The 25,709-nt window shown below is 37.2% G+C and overlaps 1 protein-coding gene across 3 annotated transcripts in view; it reads right to left on the reverse strand.

Moving 5' to 3' along the window:
- The window catches only part of LOC306885622 (NACHT, LRR and PYD domains-containing protein 12-like), a 79,615-nt gene extending 54,701 nt beyond the window's left edge, over positions 1 to 24,914 (reverse strand). For 2 of the 3 annotated variants that reach the window (XM_079442271.1, XM_079442273.1), the window contains exons 1-7: positions 24,724 to 24,914; positions 6,236 to 6,316; positions 5,980 to 6,096; positions 5,763 to 5,852; positions 3,634 to 3,720; positions 3,331 to 3,429; positions 1,411 to 1,521 (exon numbers count right to left, since the gene is read on the reverse strand). In XM_079442271.1, the coding sequence (XP_079298397.1) occupies positions 1,411 to 1,521; positions 3,331 to 3,429; positions 3,634 to 3,720; positions 5,763 to 5,852; positions 5,980 to 6,096; positions 6,236 to 6,285 (554 nt within the window). In that variant the 5' untranslated portion in view covers positions 6,286 to 6,316; positions 24,724 to 24,914. Of the gene's footprint in view, positions 1 to 1,410; positions 1,522 to 3,330; positions 3,430 to 3,633; positions 3,721 to 5,762; positions 5,853 to 5,979; positions 6,097 to 6,235; positions 6,348 to 24,723 lie in introns of all 3 variants that reach the window. The other variant, XM_079442272.1, reaches the window with a different exon arrangement.
- Positions 24,915 to 25,709: the final 795 nt, after the last annotated feature.

The raw sequence follows: 25,709 nt of genomic DNA on the forward strand, positions 1-25,709 counted from the left end.
TGTAATATGTATTTTGAATTGTTCTGTATAGTCTCTTGTCCTTTTTTAAAATTCTGTATAATTGTCTATTTGTTTTTATTTTCCAAATGTTTTTTTATTTATTTATTTTTTACGTTTTATTTTCCTCCTTTGGGGTGGGTGCGGGGACAGGGTTCACTGAGGGTTGTGACTATTTATGTTTGTGTCCGTCCTTAGTAGTTGTTTATATAAAAAAGGAATATATAGATTTATTAATATTGCTCTTTCATTGTATTTTGTATATTCCAATAAAAAATAAAAAAAATAAAAAAGAATATTAGATTCAACCGCGCTGGAGCTGCACTGCTACACAACCCATGCAAGAGAGATAATTCTGCAAGCAGCTGCAATTCCAGGTTTTCAAACAGAGAGAGCGACAAACAGGCAAAATTTACGGACTGCAGGTTTAAATAACTTGAATTATAGGAACATTCTAACTGCATTGTAATAGGCTTCATCATGTGGTGAATGTTTTGGACTCTCAAGACGTGTTTTTGTTTTGTTTGTTGCAAAGTCAGTGACATAGTCGATAATGTCATCTCTCAGCATTATCTCTCTGTCCCTCACAGTCAAACATACAGCTCAGTAACATCACATCAGGGGAATGTTTTTAAACTGTAATCAAGGACATATCATATCTTCTGTTGTCTTCTTTTTAAAGAACATCAAAAGTTGCGTTTGAAACATTTTGTGCGAAAACTGTTATTTAGTTTATAAACTATTATACATACGGAATATTCATATTTCATTTGCACCATAAGCTTTACATTATACACAGCGTTACTAATCTAAAGGGGATGGTATGGGGGATGGCGGTTTTACAGAGGGGATGCTTTTTGTCATTTTTTTGACATCCCCCTCAGTTTGAGTCCTGCTGATATTCAGACCAACAGCACAATTGAACCTTTGCAAAAACCCGCCCTCTGTAGTTATAGTTGCTATGTCTGACAAGCCATGCCGCTCTCACACTACACATCATGTTCCCACACAGTGAAAAATACATCATGGAGCAATAAGGAAACTTAGAAATTCAAACAATACAAAACACAACAAACAAACAAACGTTTTGTGGCTCTTTAATGTGTCATGACTGAAGTCCACCAAAGCTAATCTACTTTCCTGTCTGATTTGTTTGTTGGACAAAATGGCGGATTCAGTGTTATGATTGGTCAGATCGCCTGTCAATCAAGCTCTTTGAGAAGGGTCATTTGAGAGTAAGCTTTTTTACACGAAAGTTAACACTGAACAACTTACATTTTAGACACAATGTGGACTATTTACCAGCTATTTACTAGTTACCATTTACTTTGTCTATTATTCATAATATCAAAGTATTGATGTAAATTATATATTCAAAATTTCAGTGAGTCTGTTACGAAAGAAATACTGTACCTCAGATCAGTTGATCTTCTCTTAAATCTTCCTCTCTTATCCATAGACTGGTCATTCTTCATGGAAACATTGCTGGGTTCTAGTGGGTTTGATGTCTGCCTGTGGAGTTGACTTTAAAAGAATAAAACATAGACACAAGAAAACATATAGTTGATTTTATATGTAGATGAACCTCACATAGAGTAGCTATCTATCGGTCTACCTATCCATCTATCCCAGGCATTCTACCCAGGGTAATGATGGGGGCTCCAGGACAGGTTTGAGAATCACTGATCCAGTCTATCTAAGCAGAAAACAACCCAAGGTTGACCAAAGTGCTGTACAGATCAGTAAGCTAAAAAAAAAAGCAGGATCTATAACAATCTATAAGACAGCATACATAAAATTAGAATAATACATTAAAAAGCCGCAATCAGAAGATGTGTTTTAAGTTTAGATTTAAAAGAGGAGAGTAATGACGCCATTCGGATTGATACTGGGAGACTATTCCAGAGTTCAGGGCCCGCTATCGCAAAAGCACAGTCTCCATGATGTTTTAACCTCGATCGACGAACAGAAAGCACTCCAAGGTTGCCGGATCTAAGTTCCCTGGACAGATTATGACAACGTAAAAGATCTGATAAATAAGTTAGAACAAGACTGTGTAATGCTTTAAAAACAAAAACAAAAAAACTGTGTCTCTCATTCCTAGACACAGTCTGGAATATTTACTTCTTTTATTATTCATACGGGCTAATGTGAATACAGTGACTATCAGTAGTCCAAAGTAGGGATGTGCATCTCCATAACTGAGGCCGATGCGATACGCATCTCGATGCATAGCCAACGATGCGATACATTAAAGATACATATAGGCAGCTACCGATGCGATGCGATACGATTCACTGCTATTACGATGCGATGCGATACGATTCACTGCTATTACGATGCGATGCGATACGATTCACTGCTATTACGATGCGGTGCGATACGATTTCGATTCGATTCAACACGATGTGATTCAGTGTAATACGATGCAATGGAGAAAAATAATATGCTGTGCAATTCAATATGTAGATATTTAATTTGTATTTATTTTGTTCCGACAGAAATCTTATCTTAAAGTATCTTAAGTGCCATCTGACTTTTTACACATGGCTCTTTCACAAACAAAAGATTAGTTTTTTTTACAAAACCAAAAGATTAAATAAAAACAGACATTCTTTTCCTGTCTTGTCGCTATAGTTACTTTTAACAGCTCAAACATTTAACAGGTGAAACAATTTAAGAATGCTGCTCAGGGATAAACAATAAAGAAATGTTCTGTAACTTCAAGTGTGTTGTTAAATTAGTCGTGCCTGTATATTTTATAGCGGCGTGACATATTTTACAAATTGCATGGGTTTTGTCAAGATTTCCATCTTGCTTATAAAACCCAAAGTATTTCCAAACACTGGATTTAAAATGACTTGGTGGAAGAAAGAGTTCCGAGTCTGCCATGTTAATCCGTTCTAGGTGGTAACTCTCAGGAGGACACCTCTTGGTCTACGTAGTGTTGTTGTGATACGTCATAATCACGTAGCAGCTGCAGTGGTGATGAGAGAACGCGCTTTCGCAACAGTTCAGAAAGGAGAAATCAATCTAAAAGTTACATAACAAAATATTGGTCGCTTTATAAATATTAAAAGAATAGCGCATCTAATAATAATTATATATGAATAAATCGGTTTTTACCGATGCAGATATGTTAGAAACGATGCATCGCGATACAAATGCCAACTGTATCCGATGCACGCTTATTTAAATCGATGCATCGCATCGTAAGCTTTTATGCCGATGCACCGATGCAAATCGGTGAATCTTACCATCCCTAGTCCAAAGTATTGATGTAAATTATGCATTAAAAATGTCAGTGAGTCTGTTCATAAAGAAATATTGTACCTCAGATCAGTTGATTTTCTATTAAAACTTCCTCTCTTATCCATAGACTGGTCACTCATCATGGAAACACAGCTGGGTTCTAGTGAGTTTGATGTCTGCCTGTGGAGTTGATTTTAAAATAATAAAAGAATAGACACAAGAAAACATATAGTTGATTTTATATGTAGATAAACCTCACATAGAGTAGCTATCTATCGGTCTACCTATCCATCTATCCCAGGCATTCTACCCAGGGTAACGATGGGGGCTCCAGGACAGGTTTGAGAATCACTGATCCAGTCTATCTAAGCAGAAATGTTGTACCTGAGATAAGCCGATGTGTCTTCTCCTGTAAATGTTTCTGGCCTGTCCATTGACCCATCACTGGACTCTGGTGAGTAGAATTTCTGCCTGTGGAATTGATTTTAATAGAGTAGAGACAATACAATAAACATAATAAAACCTGAATACCGGAAATGTTGGGACGTTTTTAAATTTGAATAAAATGAAAACAAAGACTTTCAAATCACATTAGCCAATATTTTATTCACAATAGAACATAGAGAGCATAAATGTTTAAATTGAGAAATTTTACACTTTTAGCCACTAAATGAGCTCATTTCAAATTAAATGCCTGCTACAGGTCTCAAAAAAGTTGGCACGGGGGCAACAAAGGGGTGAAAAAGCAAGACATTTTGAAAAGATTCAGCTAGGAGAACATCTAGCAACTAATTAAGTTAATTGACATCAGGTCTGTAACATGATTAGCTATAAAAGGGATGTCTTAGAGAGGCAGAGTCTCTCAGAAGAAAAGATGGGCAGAGGCTCGCCAATCTGTGAGAGTCCATAAAAAGATTGTGGAATACTTTAAAAACAACGTTCCTCAACATCAAATTGCAAAGGCTTTGCAAATCTCATCATCTACAGTGCATAACATCAAAAGATTCAGCGAAACTGGAGAAATCTCTGTGCGTAAGGCACAAGGCCGAAAACCTTTGTTGGATGCCCGTGGTCTTCGGGTCCTCAGACAACACTGCATCACTCATCAGCACGATTCTGTCATAGACATTACTAAATGGGCCCAGGAATACTTCCAGAAACCACTGTCGTAAACACAATCCGACGTGCCATCTGCAGAGGCCAACTAAAGCTCTATCATGCAAAAAGCAAGCCATATGTGAACATGGTCCAGAAGCGCCATCGTGTCCTGTGGGCCAAGGCTCATTTCAAATGGACTGTTTCAAAGGGGAAAAGTGTTCTATGGTCAGACGAGTCCAAATTTGACATTCTTGTTGGAAATCAGGGACACTGTGTCCTCCGTGCTAAAGAGGAGGGAGACCTTCCAGCGTGTCGTCAGCATTCAGTTCAAAAGCCAGCATCTCTGATGGTATGGGGGTACATAAATGCATACGTTATGGGCAGCTTGCATGTTTTAGAAGACACTATGAATGCTGAAAGGTATATAAAGGTTTTAGAGGAACATATGCTCCCCTCCAGACAACATCTATTTCAGGGAAGGCCTTGTGTATTTCAGCAGGACAATGCAAAACCACATACTGCCGCTATTACAACAGCATGGTTTCGTAGTAGCAGAGTCTGAGTGCAGAATTGGCCTGCCTCCAGGACAGATCTTTCACCAGAGAACATTTGGCGCATCATTAAATGAAAAATACGTCAAAGACGACCACAAATTCTTCAGCAGATGGAAACCTATATAAGGCAAGAATGGGACCAAATTCCAACACCAAAATTCCAGAAACTCATAACCTCGATGCCCAGACGTCTTCAAACTGTTTTGAAAAGAAGAGGAGATGCTACACCATGGTAAACATGCCTGCGTCCCAACTATTTTGAGACCTGTAGGAGGCATCAAATTTGAAATTATCTCATTTTGTGCATAGAATTGTAAAATTTCTCAGTTTAAACATTTGTTATGTCATCTATGTTCTATTGTGAATAAAATATTGGCTCATGTGATTTGAAAGTCTTTTAGTTTTCATTTTATTCAAATTTTATTTAAAAAAAACATTTCTGTAATTCGGGTTGTAGAATAGTTAAAGGAATTCAAATGGTTTAATTTTAAATGTAGCAAACAGAAATCTTTTTTTTTATTATTAAATGGGACATTTGTTACTTAATTCAGAACCTATATGTACAAGAAGAAAGTTCAACATAAGCCTATATTATTAAAATACCAATAAAGTGTGATCTATGCTTTTTGTTTTATTCTAAAAAACATGAGACAAAACAGAATTAAATGTACATTTACAGAATTTTACTGTTTTAAAAACATGGCTTTGCGAGTATCGTTGGAACTGAAGGTCAGAATAAACAATAAATGCATGTCATTGTTGACATTGTATATTATTGACAAAAACATGTGTAGTGATGGGGGACCTGCAGGACAGGTTTCATAAGCACTGATCTAGTCCATCTAGACAAAAATATTGTACCTCATATCAACTGATGCACGAATGTATATAGACCCATCACTTATCATGGACACAGATCTGGTCTCTGGTGGTTTTGATCTCTCCCTGTGGCTTTGACAGAACATAATAGAAATAGAAAATAGATACAATAATTCATATAGCTGAAGTTTTATATGTAGATAAAATTCAAAGAAAATGTATCTATCTCCATCTGTGTATCCAAACAAAAATGTTATACCTCAAATCAGTTGATGTGCATATTCCTCTAAATGTTTCTGGCTTGTTCAAAGATCTGTCAGTATTCATGGACACAAAGCTGGACCCCTGTGGGTTTGATCTCTGCCTGTGAAATTGACTTTAATAGAACAGAAACAAAGACAGTTGAATAGAGATGACAGAATAAAGATACAGATTCAGAAAAGTAGATACATTATTTAGATTTTTAAAGTAACAGCATTACACTATAACATTAAGATATGAAGATTTTGATGTACCTGGATCCTGGAAAAAAATCCTCGTCGCTGAATGTTTGTGTGTCCTCCATGACTCATTCAGTCTTTAGCTACACTGTATGTCTGATGAGTCAAAAATACTGAATCAGACACACTGAAAAAAAAATCATTTGCAATTTACTGGAACTTGTTTTTTTTTCCACTGTTTATTTACAGTTTGCTTGAATATTTTATCCAAATTGTTTGCCATTTAAAACATAAATCTTATTTATTATCTTATTTAAATCTTTAATACATTTTTTTAAATCAAATGAATAAAAAGGATTGTTATTTAAGCAATTTTGATTTAATATTTATTTTGTAACCAAAAACTAACACATTTTGTATGATTAAGACAATGACAAGACAACACCACAATATCAACGTGTAAAAACATTTATGAAGACTAAAATGTAGTTTCAAAAACAAATACTTTACTAAAACTTCTCTTCACTTTCATCAACAAAAAATGAGGAGACAAAGCATTATAGACTTTTATTGAAAAAAAATATTTAAAAAAGCATTATAGCTTTTTTTTAAATTACAATACAAATTTACTGTTCATTACTTCAGCAGTTTTCATGAATATTGTGAAAGAAGTCTCTCCAGTTTCTCATATTTGTTGCTTCTTGTTCATGTACTGTGTAAGCATGACTTGAAATCGAATAACATCCAATAGTCCAATAACTTCGGTAAAGTTTAATAAGAAAATCAACTTTACACAATTTATGGTATAGCTTACTCCTCCCGTATGGTTGGGCAAGAGACAAAATTATCATGTACAATTATTATTATTAGGGATGCACGACATTTATCGGACAGATAAATTATATACCGATATGAGAGAAAATGACAATTTTTATTGCTCCGATAAATAAATTAAATCCGATAACTAGATCCGATAAAGTATGCTTGCTGGTAAATCAATCAATCAGTCTGATTTATCTGAGATTCATCTTTCCGAGTGCAAGTGATTGCAGCTTTAAACTGCAGTGACTCTCAGCATGTGTTCTCAGCATGTGTTGTGCTCATAACGTCATCATTTGCGAACATGTCTTTGCCGGTCTGGAAGTTTTTCTCGGTGGCAGAGGAGGACAATACCATTGCTATTTCCAACGCACGTTCAGCAAGGATTCCGAAAGGAGGAAAAACGGCATCAAGTAGGGTTGTGACAGTGAGGAAATGTTCCCACTGGTTAATTGACGTGTGTCAACACCTTACCGGTATCACCTCGGTGGATGGGGGGGGGGGGGGGGGGGGGACGTCGCTTGAGTCTTTTCTCTTTTCATCGCTTTCCTTTGGTTTTAAATAGCTTGTAAGCTCTGTGTGCGTTTTATTTTCACTTTCAAATTAGTGGCAATTCGGCGTCAAGCAGTTGATTGTTTTTAGTTTGCTTGAGTTTTCTCACTTTCCTTTGCTTAAATAGCTTGTAAAACCACCGTGCATATTTTATTTTCACTTTTAAATTAACGGCAATTCGGCATCAATTGCTTGAATTCAATTCAAGCAACAACAAAATACAACATAGAACATATAGCTAACTTTTATTAACAAAACGAATAAAAATACACCATGCTATATGCCTAATATAAAATAACAGATAACTTACAAATTTTAAATATGTATGGTAGGCCTATACAAAATTGAAAATCAGTAAAGACTGAGGAACAAATAATTATAAAAAGTAGAAAGTTTATTAGTGAGATGGAAAGTTTTGAGGCACGGAATGCATACACCTTGATGTAAAATAATGGGAAAAATATCAGTTTAAATAAAATAAAAATCAGCAAATACTGTGGAACCAAATAGGCTAAATGAGAAACAAATGTTTAAAAAATAAATAAATAGACCTTCCAATATCATCTTAGATGGAAGGTCAACAGGCTTTTCAGAATCCAAAAATATTTTTAAAACAGGCGCTTTTACATTTCGTTTTGAAACTCTTCTGCCATCGTCTTGTCTTTTTCACCTCACTCTTGTCAGTCAGCTCGACTCACTCTCCTCAGGTGATAAATGAAATCTGATCTGTGATGCGCGACTGTCGTTCGTTTGGTGTGGCGACTTAACCTTGGTATGAGGATGCACTTTATTTTTGTTGAGCATGCACTTTTGTTTTACATTTTTTTCGAGGCTGACAAATGTCAATGCATTTTTTTATAATGTATTTGAAAACACGTGACTTAAAGACAGTGTTGTGCTAGTTACTTCCAAACTGTAATACATTACAGATTACTTGTTACTGTTATTTAAAAGTAATTCCTTACCTTACAATATTACTGTCTCAGAATTGTAATGTGTTACATGACTCCTGTATTACTTTTGAGTTACTTTCACCAAAATATCTACAGAAGTAGAACTTAACATTCTAAAATGACAAAATGTACTAGAGCCCTGCCCTAATGGCAAAGTGTTTATATTTAGTTCTGGCTTTTTATTAAGATCATTTAGAAAAAATGTTTGGAGCATTTTTTGTTCATTAAATAAGTTTTTTCTTTCTTAAAGTAACGACCAAGCCGCAGACTGGCAGGCTGATCATAGCTTATGTTTGATCAATTTAGCCTTCTCAAATCATCACGACTTGCCTAAAATAAAATCTATAGATATACTAAAACACTTCAACCATATAGCAATGATTAAACGTTAAACCTAGATAAATGTGCACTGCATCCAGTTTGTGCGGAGAGTGGAAGCTAAAGCTCAGGACATGGAGGCACCAGCGCAATCAATTGCATTTTTTTTTCAATGGAAACCACTTACGCCATAATTTTTGCTCATAAAGGTAAGAGTAATACATCATTCTGAACTGTAAAGGGTCTACTTTTATTTGTGTGCACTCACAATATCAACAAAACGTCCTTTTATCTTGAACAGGAGCGCTTCACAAAAATGAACCGAAATACATGCCTCACAGACATGATAAATATATCTAAAGAAAGCTTTAAATTGCTACTTAACGAAATAAATAAAAATGAAAACAAAAACTATTTAATACAATCGTTATCCGTGAAGATTCACTTCTTTTCACTTCTGCATGGATCGTGTTTATATGTATTAGCGAGTGTCTATAGGTGTATGCATGCGTCAAGTTTATATGTATATGCAAGTTATTCACAAGTGTATGTGCATTCATTACTAACATAATATGTATTGGTATGGATTTCATATTAGTGTGCACGTGTATTTCATATATATATATTTTGAACATCCATTAGTATACATGTATATGCGAGTAATTTATAGGTGTATATGCACGTGTGTTATGTATGTATTGATAAGCGAAGTTTGATTTAAATCCTACGTGGCACCTCATACTGCAGTAAAGACTTTTACATCGAAAAAAATAAATGTTTTTGTAAATGGAAGTTATTTTTTCTTTCAACAACAACGCAGCTAACAAATGCACTGAGCAACACTGTCATCAGAAATCACTCTTAACTGTAATTAACGTTACATCAAAGATAACGCTTTCCTCAGTGGACATTCAAACTTATGTTTTATTGTGTGTAGGAGACTTGAGATGCTGTATCAGATGCAGGAAATCACACTTGCTCAGTCCATCTCTCTCTCTCATAATACTTTACTCTACATAATACAAGCTTTTACTGCAGTAATACAATAAGCTTTCAATGAAGCAACTCAATGTTCCTTCGTTACTAGTTCTAAAGTGTCATTTTTTAATTAGTAACGGACGGTGCGTTCCAAACGGGATACATGACGACAAAAGGGCACTTCAAGAAACAGTTGTTTGGTCCCCTACACCCTTCGACCCTTCAAAGCTCTCACTCTGGAAGGTAAACCCTTTGAAGGGATTAGTTAATTTATTATATTATATTACTTTTTCATATTATCATTTCACACATGAATCGGCATTTTCTATCATGTATTTCTATAATAAAAATATATATCTGATATGACTTAATATATAATTAGCATCAAACAAACTATTTAATTCTTATTCCCAAGGATTACAGATTAAACGGAAAAAAAGAAAAATGATTGCACAACCATCAATTAGGTGGCGATATGCACTAAGTATATACACTCACCTAAAGGATTATTAGGAACACCATACTAATACTGTGTTTGACCCCCTTTCGCCTTCAGAACTGCCTTAATTCTACGTGGCATTGATTCAACAAGGTGCTGAAAGCATTCTTTAGAAATGTTGACCCATATTGATAGGATAGCATCTTGCAGTTGATGGAGATTTGTGGGATGCACATCCAGGGCACGAAGCTCCCGTTCCACCACATCCCAAACATGCTCTATTGGGTTGAGATCTGGTGACTGTGGGGGCCATTTTAGTACAGTGAACTCATTGTCATGTTCAAGAAACCAATTTGAAATGATTCGAGCTTTGTGACATGGTGCATTATCCTGCTGGAAGTAGCCATCAGAGGATGGGTACATGGTGGTCATAAAGGGATGGACATGGTCAGAAACAATGCTCAGGTAGGCCGTGGCATTTAAACGATGCCCAATTGGCACTAAGGGGCCTAAAGTGTGCAAAGAAAACATCTCCCACACCATTACACCACCACCACCAGCCTGCACAGTGGTAACAAGGCATGATGGATCCATGTTCTCATTCTGTTTACGCCAAATTCTGACTCTACCATCTGAATGTCTCAACAGAAATCGAGACTCATCAGACCAGGCAACATTTTTCCAGTCTTCAACCAATTTTGGTGAGCTCGTGCAAATTGTAGCCTCTTTTTCCTATTTGTAGTGGAGATGAGTGGTACCCGGTGGGGTCTTCTGCTGTTGTAGCCCATCCGCCTCAAGGTTGTGCGTGTTGTGGCTTCACAAATGCTTTGCTGCATACCTCGGTTGTAACGAGTGGTTATTTCAGTCAAAGTTGCTCTTCTATCAGCTTGAATCAGTCGGCCCATTCTCCTCTGACCTCTAGCATCAACAAGGCATTTTCGCCCACAGGACTGCCGCATACTGGATGTTTTTCCCTTTTCACACCATTCTTTGTAAACCCTAGAAATGGTTGTGCGTGAAAATCCCAGTAACTGAGCAGATTGTGAAATACTCAGACCGGCCCGTCTGGCACCAACAACCATGCCACGCTCAAAATTGCTTAAATCACCTTTCCCATTCTGACATTCAGTTTGGAGTTCAGGAGATTGTCTTGACCAGGACCACACCCCTAAATGCATTGAAGCAACTGCCATGTGATTGGTTGATTAGATAATTGCATTAATGAGAAATTGAACAGGTGTTCCTAATAATCCTTTAGGTGAGTGTAAATGGCCTTTGAACAAAAGAAGAAACACGGCACGCGATTCATCGTTCTGTTGAGAATGTCTTGAACTTACTCTGGGTTGAATGAACTTACTCCCGGACACGTTTTTGGAACCGACAAACCTCAAGTAAGCAGGTTTTGGGTTAATCAACCGAAAGTTCAGGGTTTAGCTGACGGTAAGTTAATCGTACTTTCTGGAATACACCCCAGGTCTCTTCAGTATATTGTTTTGGTCTCTAACTTTACATGGTGTACAGTTGCCCTGGAGTCTGACAAGTTTTGAATTACTCTTCCCATTATTCATGAATTGCAGGGGGAAGAACTATCCACGACTAGCACCACATGAACAGTTTCCTTTTAAAGGTCCCCAGTGGCCTGTAACATGAAGCGAGAGAGTTGCAGAGTAAGTTTTGAGTTGACAAAACACGATAAAGCCAACCTGGTTAAGATCAGGTTCACTGGGCTCACAAAGCTCGATATAAACCTTCTCTCCCAACTCAGAGTTTGAACCAGAGTTTGTGATTAACTCTAGAGCGTGTGCACCTGAACGTGTGACACGTGCAGCAAACAGCCAATCACACGAAACATGGAGAGCATCAGCAAAGCTTAATTTGGATTCACTTCTTGCAAGAATCATCACAATTCACTTTTCTTCTGAAGATTAAGAGATGTCGTTATTACAAATTTAAATGCATTTACAAGGCAGGAATAAACACTTCTTCTGCAGCAAAGTTTGGCAGCAGAAAGAAAATATACGTCTATGCATTTTAAAAGTTGGATATATTAAAGCTTATCTATATGTATGTGCGCGCGCGTGTGTGTGTGTGTATATATATATATATATATATATATATATATATATATATATATATATTTATATTAGGGGTGGGAGAAAAAATCGATTCTCCGATGCATTACGATTCTCTCTTCAATGATTCAGAATCGATTCTGAGCTTGAGTTTTTTCCCAGCATATGGCACTAGAGACGCGGCGGGCTTCATTGCGCAGAATTGCATTTTCGAATACTTTTATATACAAAATTGATGTAGGCTACACACAGTCAGATATATTTTCAGAGCAGGACAAAACATCTGATATATCGAAATAGATCTGTGCATTAGTGTGAATGCAGCCTGTTAAAGCTGCCACCGTCTATCATTTCATCATAAGTAATAATCAAAAGAAAAAAACAAAAACATAATTATTGTCTGTAAACTTTCGGATACTTAAAGAACACTTATTTTAAATAAGTAATTTTTTTTTTTTAAGTAGCCTGCTTATATAAAAAATTAAAGTAAATTTTGCACAAAATAAATTTGATATGAAAATACAGCCCTGTGCAGTAATATTTAAAACTGAGAATGTGACGCATCGTGATATTGAGTTGACAATGATAATCGTAATTGAACTGAATTGTGAAACCAGTGAAAATTCACACCCCTATTTTTAAGATGGCAGTACTGACATGAAGAAATTCCACCTATAAACAAAAAACATATAAACTGCAGTTTTGGTTAAAATGTAAAGTTGTAAAGATGTATTTGCACAGCAGAAGAATTAATTGGGGGAAAAATGTAGATCAAGAATCGTTTTGGAATCAGATCGTGATTCCCAGTATTGGAATCAGAATCGGATCGGATCGTGAAGTGCCTGAAGATTCCCACCCTTAATATATATATAAATTTTATTTTATTTTTTAAATACGAAGCTTAAAATTAATTGCCACTTCATCTAATAATTAAATTAATATATTATATGAATTATAAACAATTACAATTAATATAATATAAATATAATAAATAAGTAGCTGCAAAAGTCGGGCAATTTTGTCTCTAAAATTCTTTGACTGTAAACTGCTTCAATTTGGAGTGAGAGATACAGGGGAGTGGTTTCCCTGCATCAGATATATGTCACTTTGCTCACAGCTGATTCGTCCAGTTTGGGTTTGTGATCTCTAACCTAGTCTCAGCCTCAGATGTCATGCCCACGGAACATTGCCTGAACGTCTGATGAATATTGCACACAAAAGTGGAAACACTTCAGGAGTTTCATAGTCGTCGTTGGATTGGTTGAATTATACAGGATTTCCAAGAGACGTGTGGGTCACGTTCTTCAACGTTCCGCCTGGAAACAAAAAGGTGCGTTCGACTTCATGTGGCGCCGCAAAAATCGGCTGCGGCCTGACAAAAGCAATGCATTCTGGTTAGAACATTTGTCCGACTTTGATCGGCGCTACAGCCGCCTTACGATCACATGTGCTGTCAAAGTACCGCGAGAGCAAAACAAGACCAGCCGCTGAGGTCAGGCGCTGCAGTTGCTCAAAATCGGCTGCGAGAGCCTTGATGACGACACACTTTATTCTCATTGGTTAGATTCTGTCATGACAAGCACGAGGTGTGTTGCGTGTGTTTATTCTAACAATTAATTTCCAATAATGCTCACACATCTGTTTTATAACAGTAAAGCTTATTTAGTGTAATCGCACTGTTATCTTGAGTCATTTTTTATCAAAAACCCTGATAAAAGCATATATACCCACAGATGGCGCAGGTGATGGCGCAGTGGATAAGATACATTAGGGATGGGCGATATGGCCTAAAAAATTTATCACGATAATTTCAGGTATTTATTGCGATAACGATACAAATGACGATATATATATATATATATATATATATATATATATATATATATATATGATTAAGTTTTAAAGATTAAGTTTATTTCATATAGTATTACTAATGCAATTAACTTGAAACTTTCTGTACACAGCCAACTTATGGCCATGCTAATTATGATCAACAGCTCATCTCCATTAATTGCACTTATCAACCATAATAATGCGTTACAGACGCTTCATATTAAATCATATGCATAGGCTACTGGCACACGTTTACCACGTTGCTGATGACTGAAAGCCTGTGTATGGCTATACTGCTGTGATCTGTTTCAGGCTTTCCATATCATAACATTTTAGAAATTAATTCATTGTAATATCTCAGAAATGGCATATTTAAGTCAATGCAAAGACGCGAATAGACATCCTGCCGCGCAATTCGCGCGAATGACGCAGCGCGAATTGAGCGTTTAGAGCGAAATTCTATACATATGCTCTCTGTGGCAGTCATACATGTGCGCCTGGCAGAAGCCCTGCCCATGTTGTGCAGTGAATTTCACGCGCGAATGAAGCGAGTAAACCCAAAATGTTCACGCGTCCAACTACGCGCGAATAGCGTGATTTATTCGCGCAAGTCGCGTCCGGTGTGAACGCACTGTCAGCCTCACGTCCGCCTTCCGCCATGCTTGTTTTCACTCCGCACGTGAACAGTGAATCGGGCGCGCACAAAACTACGTCATCAACTAGACTTATCGTTATTATCGTGAGGAGACAAATTTTTATCGTGAGGAGAATTTTCAACGGTATATCGCAAACGATAAGATATCGCCCATCCCTAAGATACATGCCTTTGGTGTGAGAGACCCGGGTTCGAATCCACTGTGAGACACCAATGTGTCCCTGAGCAAGACACTTAACCCCTAGTTGCTCCAGAGGCGTGTGACCTCTGGCATATATAGCAATTGTAAGTCACTTTGGATAAAAGTATCAGCTAAATGAATGAAACCTGAACAGATTGTGCTGTATATAAAGTATATAAAAAGTGTTTCTGTTGCTCAAACGTTTCTGTGTATTCCTCATATATTGTATTTAATACACTGTATTTGTGATAAGAGCATGGAGTAGAAAGTGTCCGACTTGACGTCTCCACTTTTAATTCCGCCCCGACTGCAAGCGCCTACTCTCGCCAGCCGGTGACAGGCTAGTGTAGTTAATCTCGAACGCACCTAAAGAGGCCATGACGCCAAACCCCCCTCACGAAAGAAGAAAGTCGTCGTGTTTACTACTGTGATGACGAGCGCTTATCAGGAACAACTAAACGCTGGATTTTCAAAAGTATGTGAAATATTTAAAATTCGCAGCATAGAATCTTTAAAATATGTCCGAGAGTTTTACACACCGGTCTGTTATTCTGACGACATTTCCACGCCCCGAAACCTGACGCTGAACGAACCAAACTGTGATTGGTTGTTTGACATGTCGGTCAAACGGCCTCATAGGCGGGCCTTGGTCAATGAAAGCTGCCATAGATTGAACTGACGGCTGAAGGTCTGGCTGCGCAAGACTATCTCTAAGCCAGAATAAAACCTACTCCGGAGCAGGGTAGCCGTGTAGCATAAGTTACCATGGAAACAAAACAAGCAAAACCAACCAACCCACCTTCTTGAGCCCGAAAACTCAAGAGTTTGCTCAAACTAAATGTGAACTTATCTGGGTAAAAACTGAAACCAGCTTCATGCTACAGGCCACTGAAAATGGGGGGTTGGTGTTAAAGAATTTTGTTATAATAACCCCTACTTGTAAATACAACTCGTTATATACACTATAAACACTTTAAAAGGTGACAGACATGTATATGTTTGTGAAAGATGTTTTCTCTTTTTTGGAGGGATGATCATTTTTAAATCATACCCTATTTGTTGCATCAAAATTAGTTAATACTTTACTATATTTAAGGGTGGATAATTTTGTTAGTTGTTCATTATTCATGCAACAATAAATAACTACAATAACTTTGTCTAGTGCTCTTATGAAAGTAGCATGATTTGTGAAAATTTAACTATAATGAATGACAACATAGACATCTTCATGGCTAGTTTTTGCGTATTTCATTTAATTCTGTAACCTACTTGTTCTACAGATTTGTGTACTAGTGTTAAATGCTACTGTTTTGACAGTGTTGAAAACGTTTCTGACAGATAATATCATGATAATTTTTGCGTTTCTCTCACTGAATGTCGTATCCTGTCAGCAAAAACCTGTCAATGGGATTTTTGATTGCTGTCAGTTGCGCCCGTTTTCGACTCCCTGCCAAATTATTACCCTCATCGTTGAAATCGCTACCTGATTGCCTAATCCTAACCCCGCCCCTAATCTTAACCCCTCCCACAAACTGCTCGAGTTTGATAATCAACTGTCAGTCAACTGTTACCAAGCAATCAATTACACACAAGTGGCTAAACATAACGTCAAAATAGAGAAACAACGGCATGGTTTAACTTGCAGAATGATCGGTAGGCTAATGTTAGCCTCTTGTCATTTTGGTCGCAAATAGTCAACTATCCATCCATCCATCCATCTTCTTCCGCTTATCCGGGACCGGGTCACGGGGGCAGCAGTCTAAGCAGAGATGCCCAGACTTCCCTCTCCCTAGACACTTCCTCCAGCTCTTCCGGGGGGACACCGAGGCGTTCCCAGGCCAGCCGGGAGACATAGTCTCTCCAGCGTGTCCTTGGTCTTCCCCGGGGTCTCCTCCCAGTAGGACGCGCCCGGAACACCTTCCCGGGAAGGCGTCCAGGAGGCATCCGGAACAGATGCCTGAGCCACCTCAGCTGACCCCTCTCAATGTGAAGGAGCAGCGGCTCTACTCTGAGCTCCTCCCGAGTGACCGAGCTTCTCACCCTATCTCTAAGGGATCGCCCAGCCACCCTGCGGAGAAAGCTCATTTCAGCCGCCTGTATCCGGGATCTTGTCCTTTCGGTCATGACCCAAAGCTCATGACCATAGGTGAGAGTAGGAACGTAGATTGACCGGTAAATCGACCGCATTACTGCAGAAGCTGCACCGATCCGTCTGTCAATCTCCCGTTCCATCCTTCCCTCACTCGTGAACAAAACCCCAAGATACTTAAACTCCTCCACTTGAGGCAGGAACTCTCCACCAACCTGAAGTGGGCAAACCACCCTTTTCTAGGGTGGTTTGCCCCAGTCAACCTAACCACCTAGTCAACTATCTGTAGGTTATATATATTTATGTCTTTTTATAGGATTATATGTCTGTCAATATGTACCACGTAGTCCTGAGGCACATCATTTCGTTGTATGTCTTCACAGCAGAACAACAAAGCTCACTTGAACTGAACTAATTGAAAAATCATGAGGCTGTAACCAGTGTTGGGGTAACGCATTACAAGTAACGCAAGTTACGTAATACTATTACTTTCTTCAAGTAACTAGTAAAGTAGCGCATTACTTTTTAATTTACAAGAAAATATCAAAAAACGCTAGTTACTTTTTTCCCATTTATTGACTGACAGTGTGCTGTGTGAACATGATGTTACTGTAGTTCTAGACTAAATGTGAATGTGCATTAATTCATCCCACTCGCAAAAAAAAAGATTTAGTATTCATCAAAATGAATTAAAACAGTGAAATGCAAACTCAGAATATGACGCAAACCTGCAATAATTAAATGAGTTGAACAATACAAATGTATCTAATCCCATTTTATTAACCAATGTCTTTGCTGCTGACCTTTGCTGACATCTGATTGCTCCTGCTTGATCGATTGCTTCAGTCTGTCCCTGTCTGTTGTGCTGCTGAGAGGTTTGCGATTGTAGCTCCGCTTTTTATTGAATCTTTACCTTACTTTCACTCTCTGTTGTTTAAAGTGATAATATATAATTAAATTCCCTGAAATATTCTGGTGTTATCTATCAAACTAATCTAACTAATTTGATCGTTCGCTTTTAAAACCGCGTTAGCATTCGTTAGCCGGCTAGCTTGTTACTCGCGTTTCTATTCGTGCCTATTATTCTTTTTTTTCCTCGCTCCGTTTTCATTTCTCTCTCACTCCGTTTTTCACGAGTTCATCAAACAACAGTGGTATGTGGTAAGTTAAGTTGGTGTCATTCATCAATCACGGTGAGTAATGGCTTCTTCTCCTGCTATTGTTGTTTGCACTGCTTGCCACATGTACAGTTTATCTATCTCTGTCGGCGACGAGGGATTCACATGTGATAAATGCAGGGAAATAGTTAGGCTGACAGAGAAGATTTTAGAACTAGAGACACACATCCAAACTTTAGTTGAGGATAGTAAGAATGCGAGGGCTATAGATACGGCCTTGGATGCGACTAGCTCAGGGAGTCCTGTACATTGTTCGGTTCCGGCATTAGAGCCCATGCAGCAGGGCAGCTGGGTGACTGTGATGCGGCCTAGTTGCGGGTCAAAACACCGCTCTTCCGTTCCGATCAGAACATCAAACAGGTTCTCCCCACTTAGTGACGCACCCACTGAGAAACCTGATGAAAGTGCTCTAGTTATTGGTGATTCTATTGTAAGAAACGTGAAAATAGAGACACCAGCCACCATAATCCAATGTTTACCTGGAGCCAGAGCGCCTGACATCATGCCAACCCCTCAGAGGACCTCAGAGGATGCAAACGCTCAGACAACATACAGAACTACCAAATTTTGCCATAAGTTAAATATATTAAGGTTCTGCAATATATAAATATATTGTGGAAACTTAATTTCCTCTAGAGCTGCTTTGCAATGATTTGTATTGTAAAAAGTGCTATACAAATAAACTTGAACTTGAACATCTTGACAAATTTAAAAGTGCTGGCTAATGCTAAACGTAAATTCAGTAAGAAGTTTAAAAGAGATGGTGTTCATCCCTCCTGGGGTGGTGCCGCTCTTCTCTCTAGAAATATAGCACATGGTCTTAGAGTTCGTACTTGACTAACTGGGGCCCAGATCAGGAAGCAGACAGACTGGCTAAACATACCGTCAGCTAACCGCCTCACGTCACAGAATTCAGTTAATTCTCAGCACATAGAGACTCTTTCACCTAGATATCACACTATAGAGACTGTGTCTGTTCCCCGAACTAGAAAATACAGAAAACGTCCAAACCAAATTAAGAGTAAAACCAAACCAATGATTTTATGAACTACTTTACTTCCAAGATCAATACTATCAAAGATAAAATTGTAGCCATGCAGCCATCAGCTACATATGGAAGCCCGTTTCTGCCTGTAAATAAAAAATAAAACAAGGTAATTGCAACTTTTTATCTCACAATTCAGACTTTTTTTTCCTCGCAATTCTGAGATATAAACTCGCAATTCTGACTTTTTTTCTCAGAATTCTGAGATATAAACTCGCAATTCTGACTTTTTTTCTCAGAATTCTGAGATATAAACTCGCAATTCTGACTTTTTTTCTCAGAATTCTGAGATATAAACTCGCAATTCTGACTTTTTTTCTCAGAATTCGGAGATATAAACTCGCAATTCTGACATTTTTTCTCAGAATTCTGAGATATAAACTCGCAATTCTGACTTTTTTTCTCAGAATTCTGAGATATAAACTCGCAATTCTGACTTTTTTTCTCAGAATTCGGAGATATAAACTCGCAATTCTGACTTTTTTTCTCAGAATTCTGAGATATAAACTCGCAATTCTGACTTTTTTTCTCAGAATTCTGAGATATAAACTCGCAATTCTGACTTTTTTTCTCAGAATTCGGAGATATAAACTCGCAATTCTGACTTTTTTTCTCTGAATTCGGAGATATAAACTCGCAATTCTGACTTTTTTTCTCTGAATTCTGAGATATAAACTCGCAATTCTGACTTTTTTTCTCACAATTCTGACTTTTTTTTCTCGCAATTCTGACTTTTTTAAGCTAGTGCTTCGCGATGAACCATGCAATGTGGCCATTTCACAAGTGGAGCTACTTGCTGAACGCGAGCAGCTAGGCCACGCTCACGCCCCGTCATTGCTTGCGCACCATCCGTGCATAGGCCAACGCATCGGTCCCAAGCCAAACAAAACTTGGAGATATTGCTGTTACAACAATTTATTGTTATTTATTTATTAACAACATAAATGTATTTAAACATGTTTGTGTGTGCGTGGCTGCGTGCGTGCGTGTATTTCACAAAAACTAAAGGAAAGCTTTTAACTGTAGCCTATATTCTGACTAGTTTATTCGTTATATATATATATATATATATATATATATATATATATATATATATATATATATATATATATATATATATATATATATAAAACTAAATACGACCTCACGTTTTATACGTTTGCAGCCTCTGCAACTTCCGTCCGTCATAAAAATTAATTCGGATGGTTCGATTTTCTGCATTTTTCGCATCCGTAGCAAATATTTTGAGGGGTGTTTTTGACAATTGAGAGCCACCAAATGACGAATATGAAAAAACGAATACGACAGTTTCGGACTCAGTCAGGGTGCAAGGACCTTAAACTTTTGAGGCTTGCGCAGCTTCTCGAGGAGAAATCAAACAAATGAGCGCCGTTTTCTAAAGTCTATGAGCGCAGCACACACAAATAAACTAAATTGACATACTGCAGTTAAATTTCAAAATGTGGTGTTTTTATATTTATAACATTTGAATACAGTTCAGCAACATACATCACACGACCTGACGACCAAGAGAGCTGACAATTGACCATCACTTAATTTACCATCACCTCACGATTGAAAATGTGACACTGATTTCATATGACAGTTCAACAAACAAGTTAATAATATTAAGTCACTTACATTTTTGATGAAATAATGACTGTTTTGGTCTATTTTAGCAGCGAAAATAGATCCGATGAATCCAAACAAAGATCACAGCATAGCGCATCTCACAGCAACACTCAATCGTGTTTTGAATGATTCAGTGTTTTGAACGAATCGGTTGAGTCAAAGATTCAATGACCCATGCACAAACATCTGCCTCATTCTTGATGAATCGGCCGTTTGAACGAATCGTTTGAATGAACGACTCAATGACTCGCTTAATAAAACCGCTTATCACCTGCATTTGCGCTCACTATCGACAAACCAATCAAATTTGTTCAAAACACTTTTTTTTAAATCAGTCCAAACACATTTTAATTTTTATTCAAGAGTTATGTATATACAAAACTATAACTTTTTATGACAGTAGTTTAGTGATAAAAAAAAATGTGAATTTTTTTTTTCCAGTTTTTTTCCCTCCCATCCTGTAGCCTACTCGCGCCCCCCCCCCCGCGAGAGTGTCCGCGCCCGCCCCACCGGTTGAGAACCACTGATCTAGATGAATGTTGCTTCCGAATATGATTTTTGAACAAACATAAAAATGGCTCATTATTCTTTATTTCTGTGTTTTGCGCTCGCAGTTGGACTGTACCATTACCACCGGGCTTTCAGACACAACATTCTTCATTTCTTTATAGTTCTGAGTTTGAGGCAGCTTCTATCGCGTTATTTTAACAGCTGTCAAGTAAAGAGCGTCTGAGAAACAAAGTCAGAATTGCGAGAAAAACTCTGGCTGTTTGATAATGCCTAGAATATCAAAAATTGACTGCGGGAGGCAGATCCTTTTATTTAGCACACAAACTCTGGAACAATCTACCTAACACTGTTCGGGAGGCAGACACACTCTGTCAGTTTAAATCTAGATTAAAAGACACATTTCTTTAACCTGACTTACACATAATACATTACTATACTTCTATTATTCAAATCTGTTAAAAGATTGTTAGGTTGCATTAATTAGATCAACCGGAACCAGGAACACTCCTCATAGCACACAATGTACTCGTTACATCGTAAGAAGAATGGCATCTATGCTAATATTTGTCTGTTTCATTTTTATTCTGTTTCTCAGTCCGTGTCCGGATCAGATGGTGGATCGACACCGGGAGATGATGTCTGCGGCCTTGATTGTCGGCGGAGGCCAGACACCTGGATTAGCCCTGGGGTCGGGGACTAGTGATGCGCGGGTCGTCTTGTAACCCGCGGACCCCGTAAAGAAATTGTCACTTTATTTGCGGGGCGGGTTGGGGTGGGTCATTAAAAAAAAAAAAATCCATGTATGTTGCGTGCAATTCCCTATAGCCTATATTAAATATTTGGGAATATCTATTTTCATGTTTTATTAAGTTCTTTGATAAGGTTACGTCACGTGACAAGTCACGAAAGCGCCAAGCAGCTACCGCTGCCAGTCACAACAAAAACAAAGAAATAAAAGTGAATATGGAAGACGAGGTGCGGGAGAAATTGTATCCCAGCCACAAGCGCATCAAGCAAGCGCACATTCAGCTCTGCTGGCCGGGTGCTGGAGTCCAGGCGAAATAGATTAAACCCCGGTACAGTGGATGCCATTCTTTTTTTGCACAGCGAACGTAAAAACGCTAAATGAACATTTCCGTGTGATAAATGAAAAAAAAAAATGTCAGTGGTTATTTAGCGTAGGCTGTAAACTGTAGGCCTGCCCTATACAAATCTAAAATAAAAAAATGTTTAGCCTAGATTACAAACGCTGCTTTGTAAATGTTTAAAATGTGTATCTTTATCTTGTTATTAATATGACCTGATTTATCGTTCATATTCATAATCATATGTTGTTGCCAGTTTACAGGGCAATGTTTCCAAGCACTTTCAGGCTGAAATAAAGGCTGTTTTCATTTGAATTACAATACCTAGTATGTCTATTTAATGGTCGCGGGTGCTGGGCGGGGCGGGTTGTAAAAATATATACAGTGGTGCGGGGCGGGCTGGGGCGGGCCAAATAATTTCATAAAAGCGGGACCCGCGGGTTGGAAAAATACCCGACCCGCGCATCACTATCGGGGACATATCCCCAGTGAAGACTTCGACTAAAAATACAATAAAACTAAAAATAAAACAAAATAACTAAAAATATAATAAAATACCTTACTAACTATTATTGCTAGAAATTGCAACAATATAAAAATAGAAATATAATACATTTATACATTTAAAATGTTAATTAAATCAACAATTAAACAATAATATCCTGGCCAGAGGAGAACTGGCCCCCCGACTGAGCCTGGTTTCTCCCAAGGTTTTTTATTTCTCCATTCTGTCACAGAGGGAGCTTTGGTTCCTTGCTGCTGTCGCCTCTGGCTTGCTCAGTTGGGGACACTTGATTTCTAGCGATTATCGTCAATTTGATTTCACAGATTCTATTTAAACTAAACTGAGCTAGACAATAACATCACTGTATTCAATAATGAAATGCCTTTAACTGAAAATTTTGTGTTTAATCTTATCGTTATACATTACTGACACTCTATCCTCCAATTTGATACTTTTAAGTGCTTTGACACAATCTGTATTGTTAAAAGCGCTATATAAATAAAGGTGACTTGACTTTGATGATCCAGTTCAACCATACTAATAAGCAAAAAATGATTTTAGATAAACTAACAATTGTGCTTCATTGTTTTTTAATTGTTTAAGAGTGTTGAACCTTCTTCTCCTGCGTTCTACTGTACAGATGTTAATTTATTTTTCCTTCAGCCTGAGGTTTATTCATTACACTTTTTGGTGTGAAAAGGCTTTTATATTTGCTATAAATAGAACTTCTTTTATTAAAAACAATCAAGCCGTGCTCATATTTAAAACGTAATGCAAAAGTAACGTAACGCATTACTTTCCATAAAAAGTTGCTAAGTAACGTAATTAGTTACTTTTTTAGGGAGTAACGCAAAACTGTAATGCATTACTTTTAAAAGTAACTTTCCCCAACATTGGCTGTAACTATTTATGAGCATTTTATCATCAAAGCGCAACACATCATTTGGGTCCTGCAAAAGTCTCTCCACCCTCAAACATTGCTTTTCTTCGTCTTGTGTAATTAATAACTGTATCGGCATTCTAAAAAAGGCTTATGTAGCCTAATGTGTTTTTTTTTTTACAGTTGGATTTCAAGGCTGCATACGATTAAAATAACCTACTACTTCTTTAAAAGTCCGTTTAGCTCATTCAAAAGAGCGGAACATAATAACGTTCTTCTTTGTGATGCAGTTTCAAATCCAAAGGAGAACAACGCAGTGTTCGCTATTAAATGTTTTAGTGTTCATTCATGGACAAACCTTCATGATGTCCTTATCGTCTATTATTGTTCAAGGACACTTGATGCTTAGTTTTTCCGGTTAAAAGAATCTTATGCTCAGGTGTAAAAAACAAGGCGCAGGTAAAACACAACCTACTTTCACTTGATCCCGAAGCAAGATTGTGCCAACCTTGTTTTGAGAAAAAAAATCATGTACTGCGCTACGTTATGCGGAAGTCGGGTCGCTGTCGTAGGCTATTGTATGGATAAAATGTACAAATCCCTTTCATTTCCTCAACAAATCTAACCAGTTGGAACTGAACAGAAGAAAAAAAATAAAAATAAATGTAGACAAGTTTCGTCTGATTTTATGTTTTACGGTAAACATAAAAAATAAATGATGACTATAAGCTGACAATAATAAAGACATTTATGTTTCTTTAATCACTAATATGTTTACGTTAAAGTATGCTATTGTTTGCTAAACCCAATGCGAAAGTCACTGCCACCTAAATACTCACCTTGAACGAAATGTGACGTTACTCCAGCTTCTCAAAATGTTTATATCCCTTCAAGTAGAAATTCCTGCGCACGCTACTGTTAAATGTATTCTATAATACTACATTAACATTCGGCTACCATTAAACATGTCGATTCTCGATCTGTCTGCTTCCGTTGATGAACCCAAGTGTAAAATGGCGCATGTAAAACTGATACTTTCACTTTCCATCTCGCAGCAAAATACGCCAGTACATTAAGACAGGCATCTGCAATTCTGCCCAGATTAAAGATAAATTGTGTTTGAATTTGTAAATCTTATAATATAATTATTATTAATGGCCTCTTGTGTTTAATAAAAAAAAAAAAAAAAAAAAAAAAAAAACATTGATTAGGGAAATGAACGAATGATTTCATAAAATATTAGAATGATTGTCTCTCATTGGCCTGATTAGCTAAGCCCTCAAAATACGTCTTATTTAGTGGTACAGTACTGCATGATTTGTAGATTATATTTAATAGTTTACACTTTGCAAAAACGTTTTCAGTGAGTTTTAAAAGGTAACATTACATTCTTAAGGACTCCACACTTACGTTTCTTTTCAGGAGCACTAGTGCTTCTACTTAAAAAAAATAAAAAAAATAAATAAATAAAAGGAACACCTTCTGATCAATGACAGAAATTAACCTTACTATTATAAGGCTCCTTAAAGTATTTTTTTAACCTTTGTAATGCCATTTTTTACTTTATTAAATGTATGTCATATGTTATGCCAACAATAGATTTATTAACTTTTTGTAAAAAAAAAAAATAATAATTAAACAATAAATTCATTTAAAATAAGATACACTCAAGAAGACCTGAAATCAGCATAAACAATTAATCTTTGCACAGAACAAAAGAGCACAAATGTGGAATATTTACAGACTTTTTAACAAGACTCAGAGGTATGAACTGGGTTCGCTTTTGTAGTCTTTTGGATGGATAAAATATAGAAATCACTTTAAT

This window comes from Barbus barbus, assembly GCF_936440315.1.
Source record: "Barbus barbus genome assembly, chromosome: 19".
Lineage (NCBI taxonomy): Eukaryota > Metazoa > Chordata > Actinopteri > Cypriniformes > Cyprinidae > Barbus > Barbus barbus.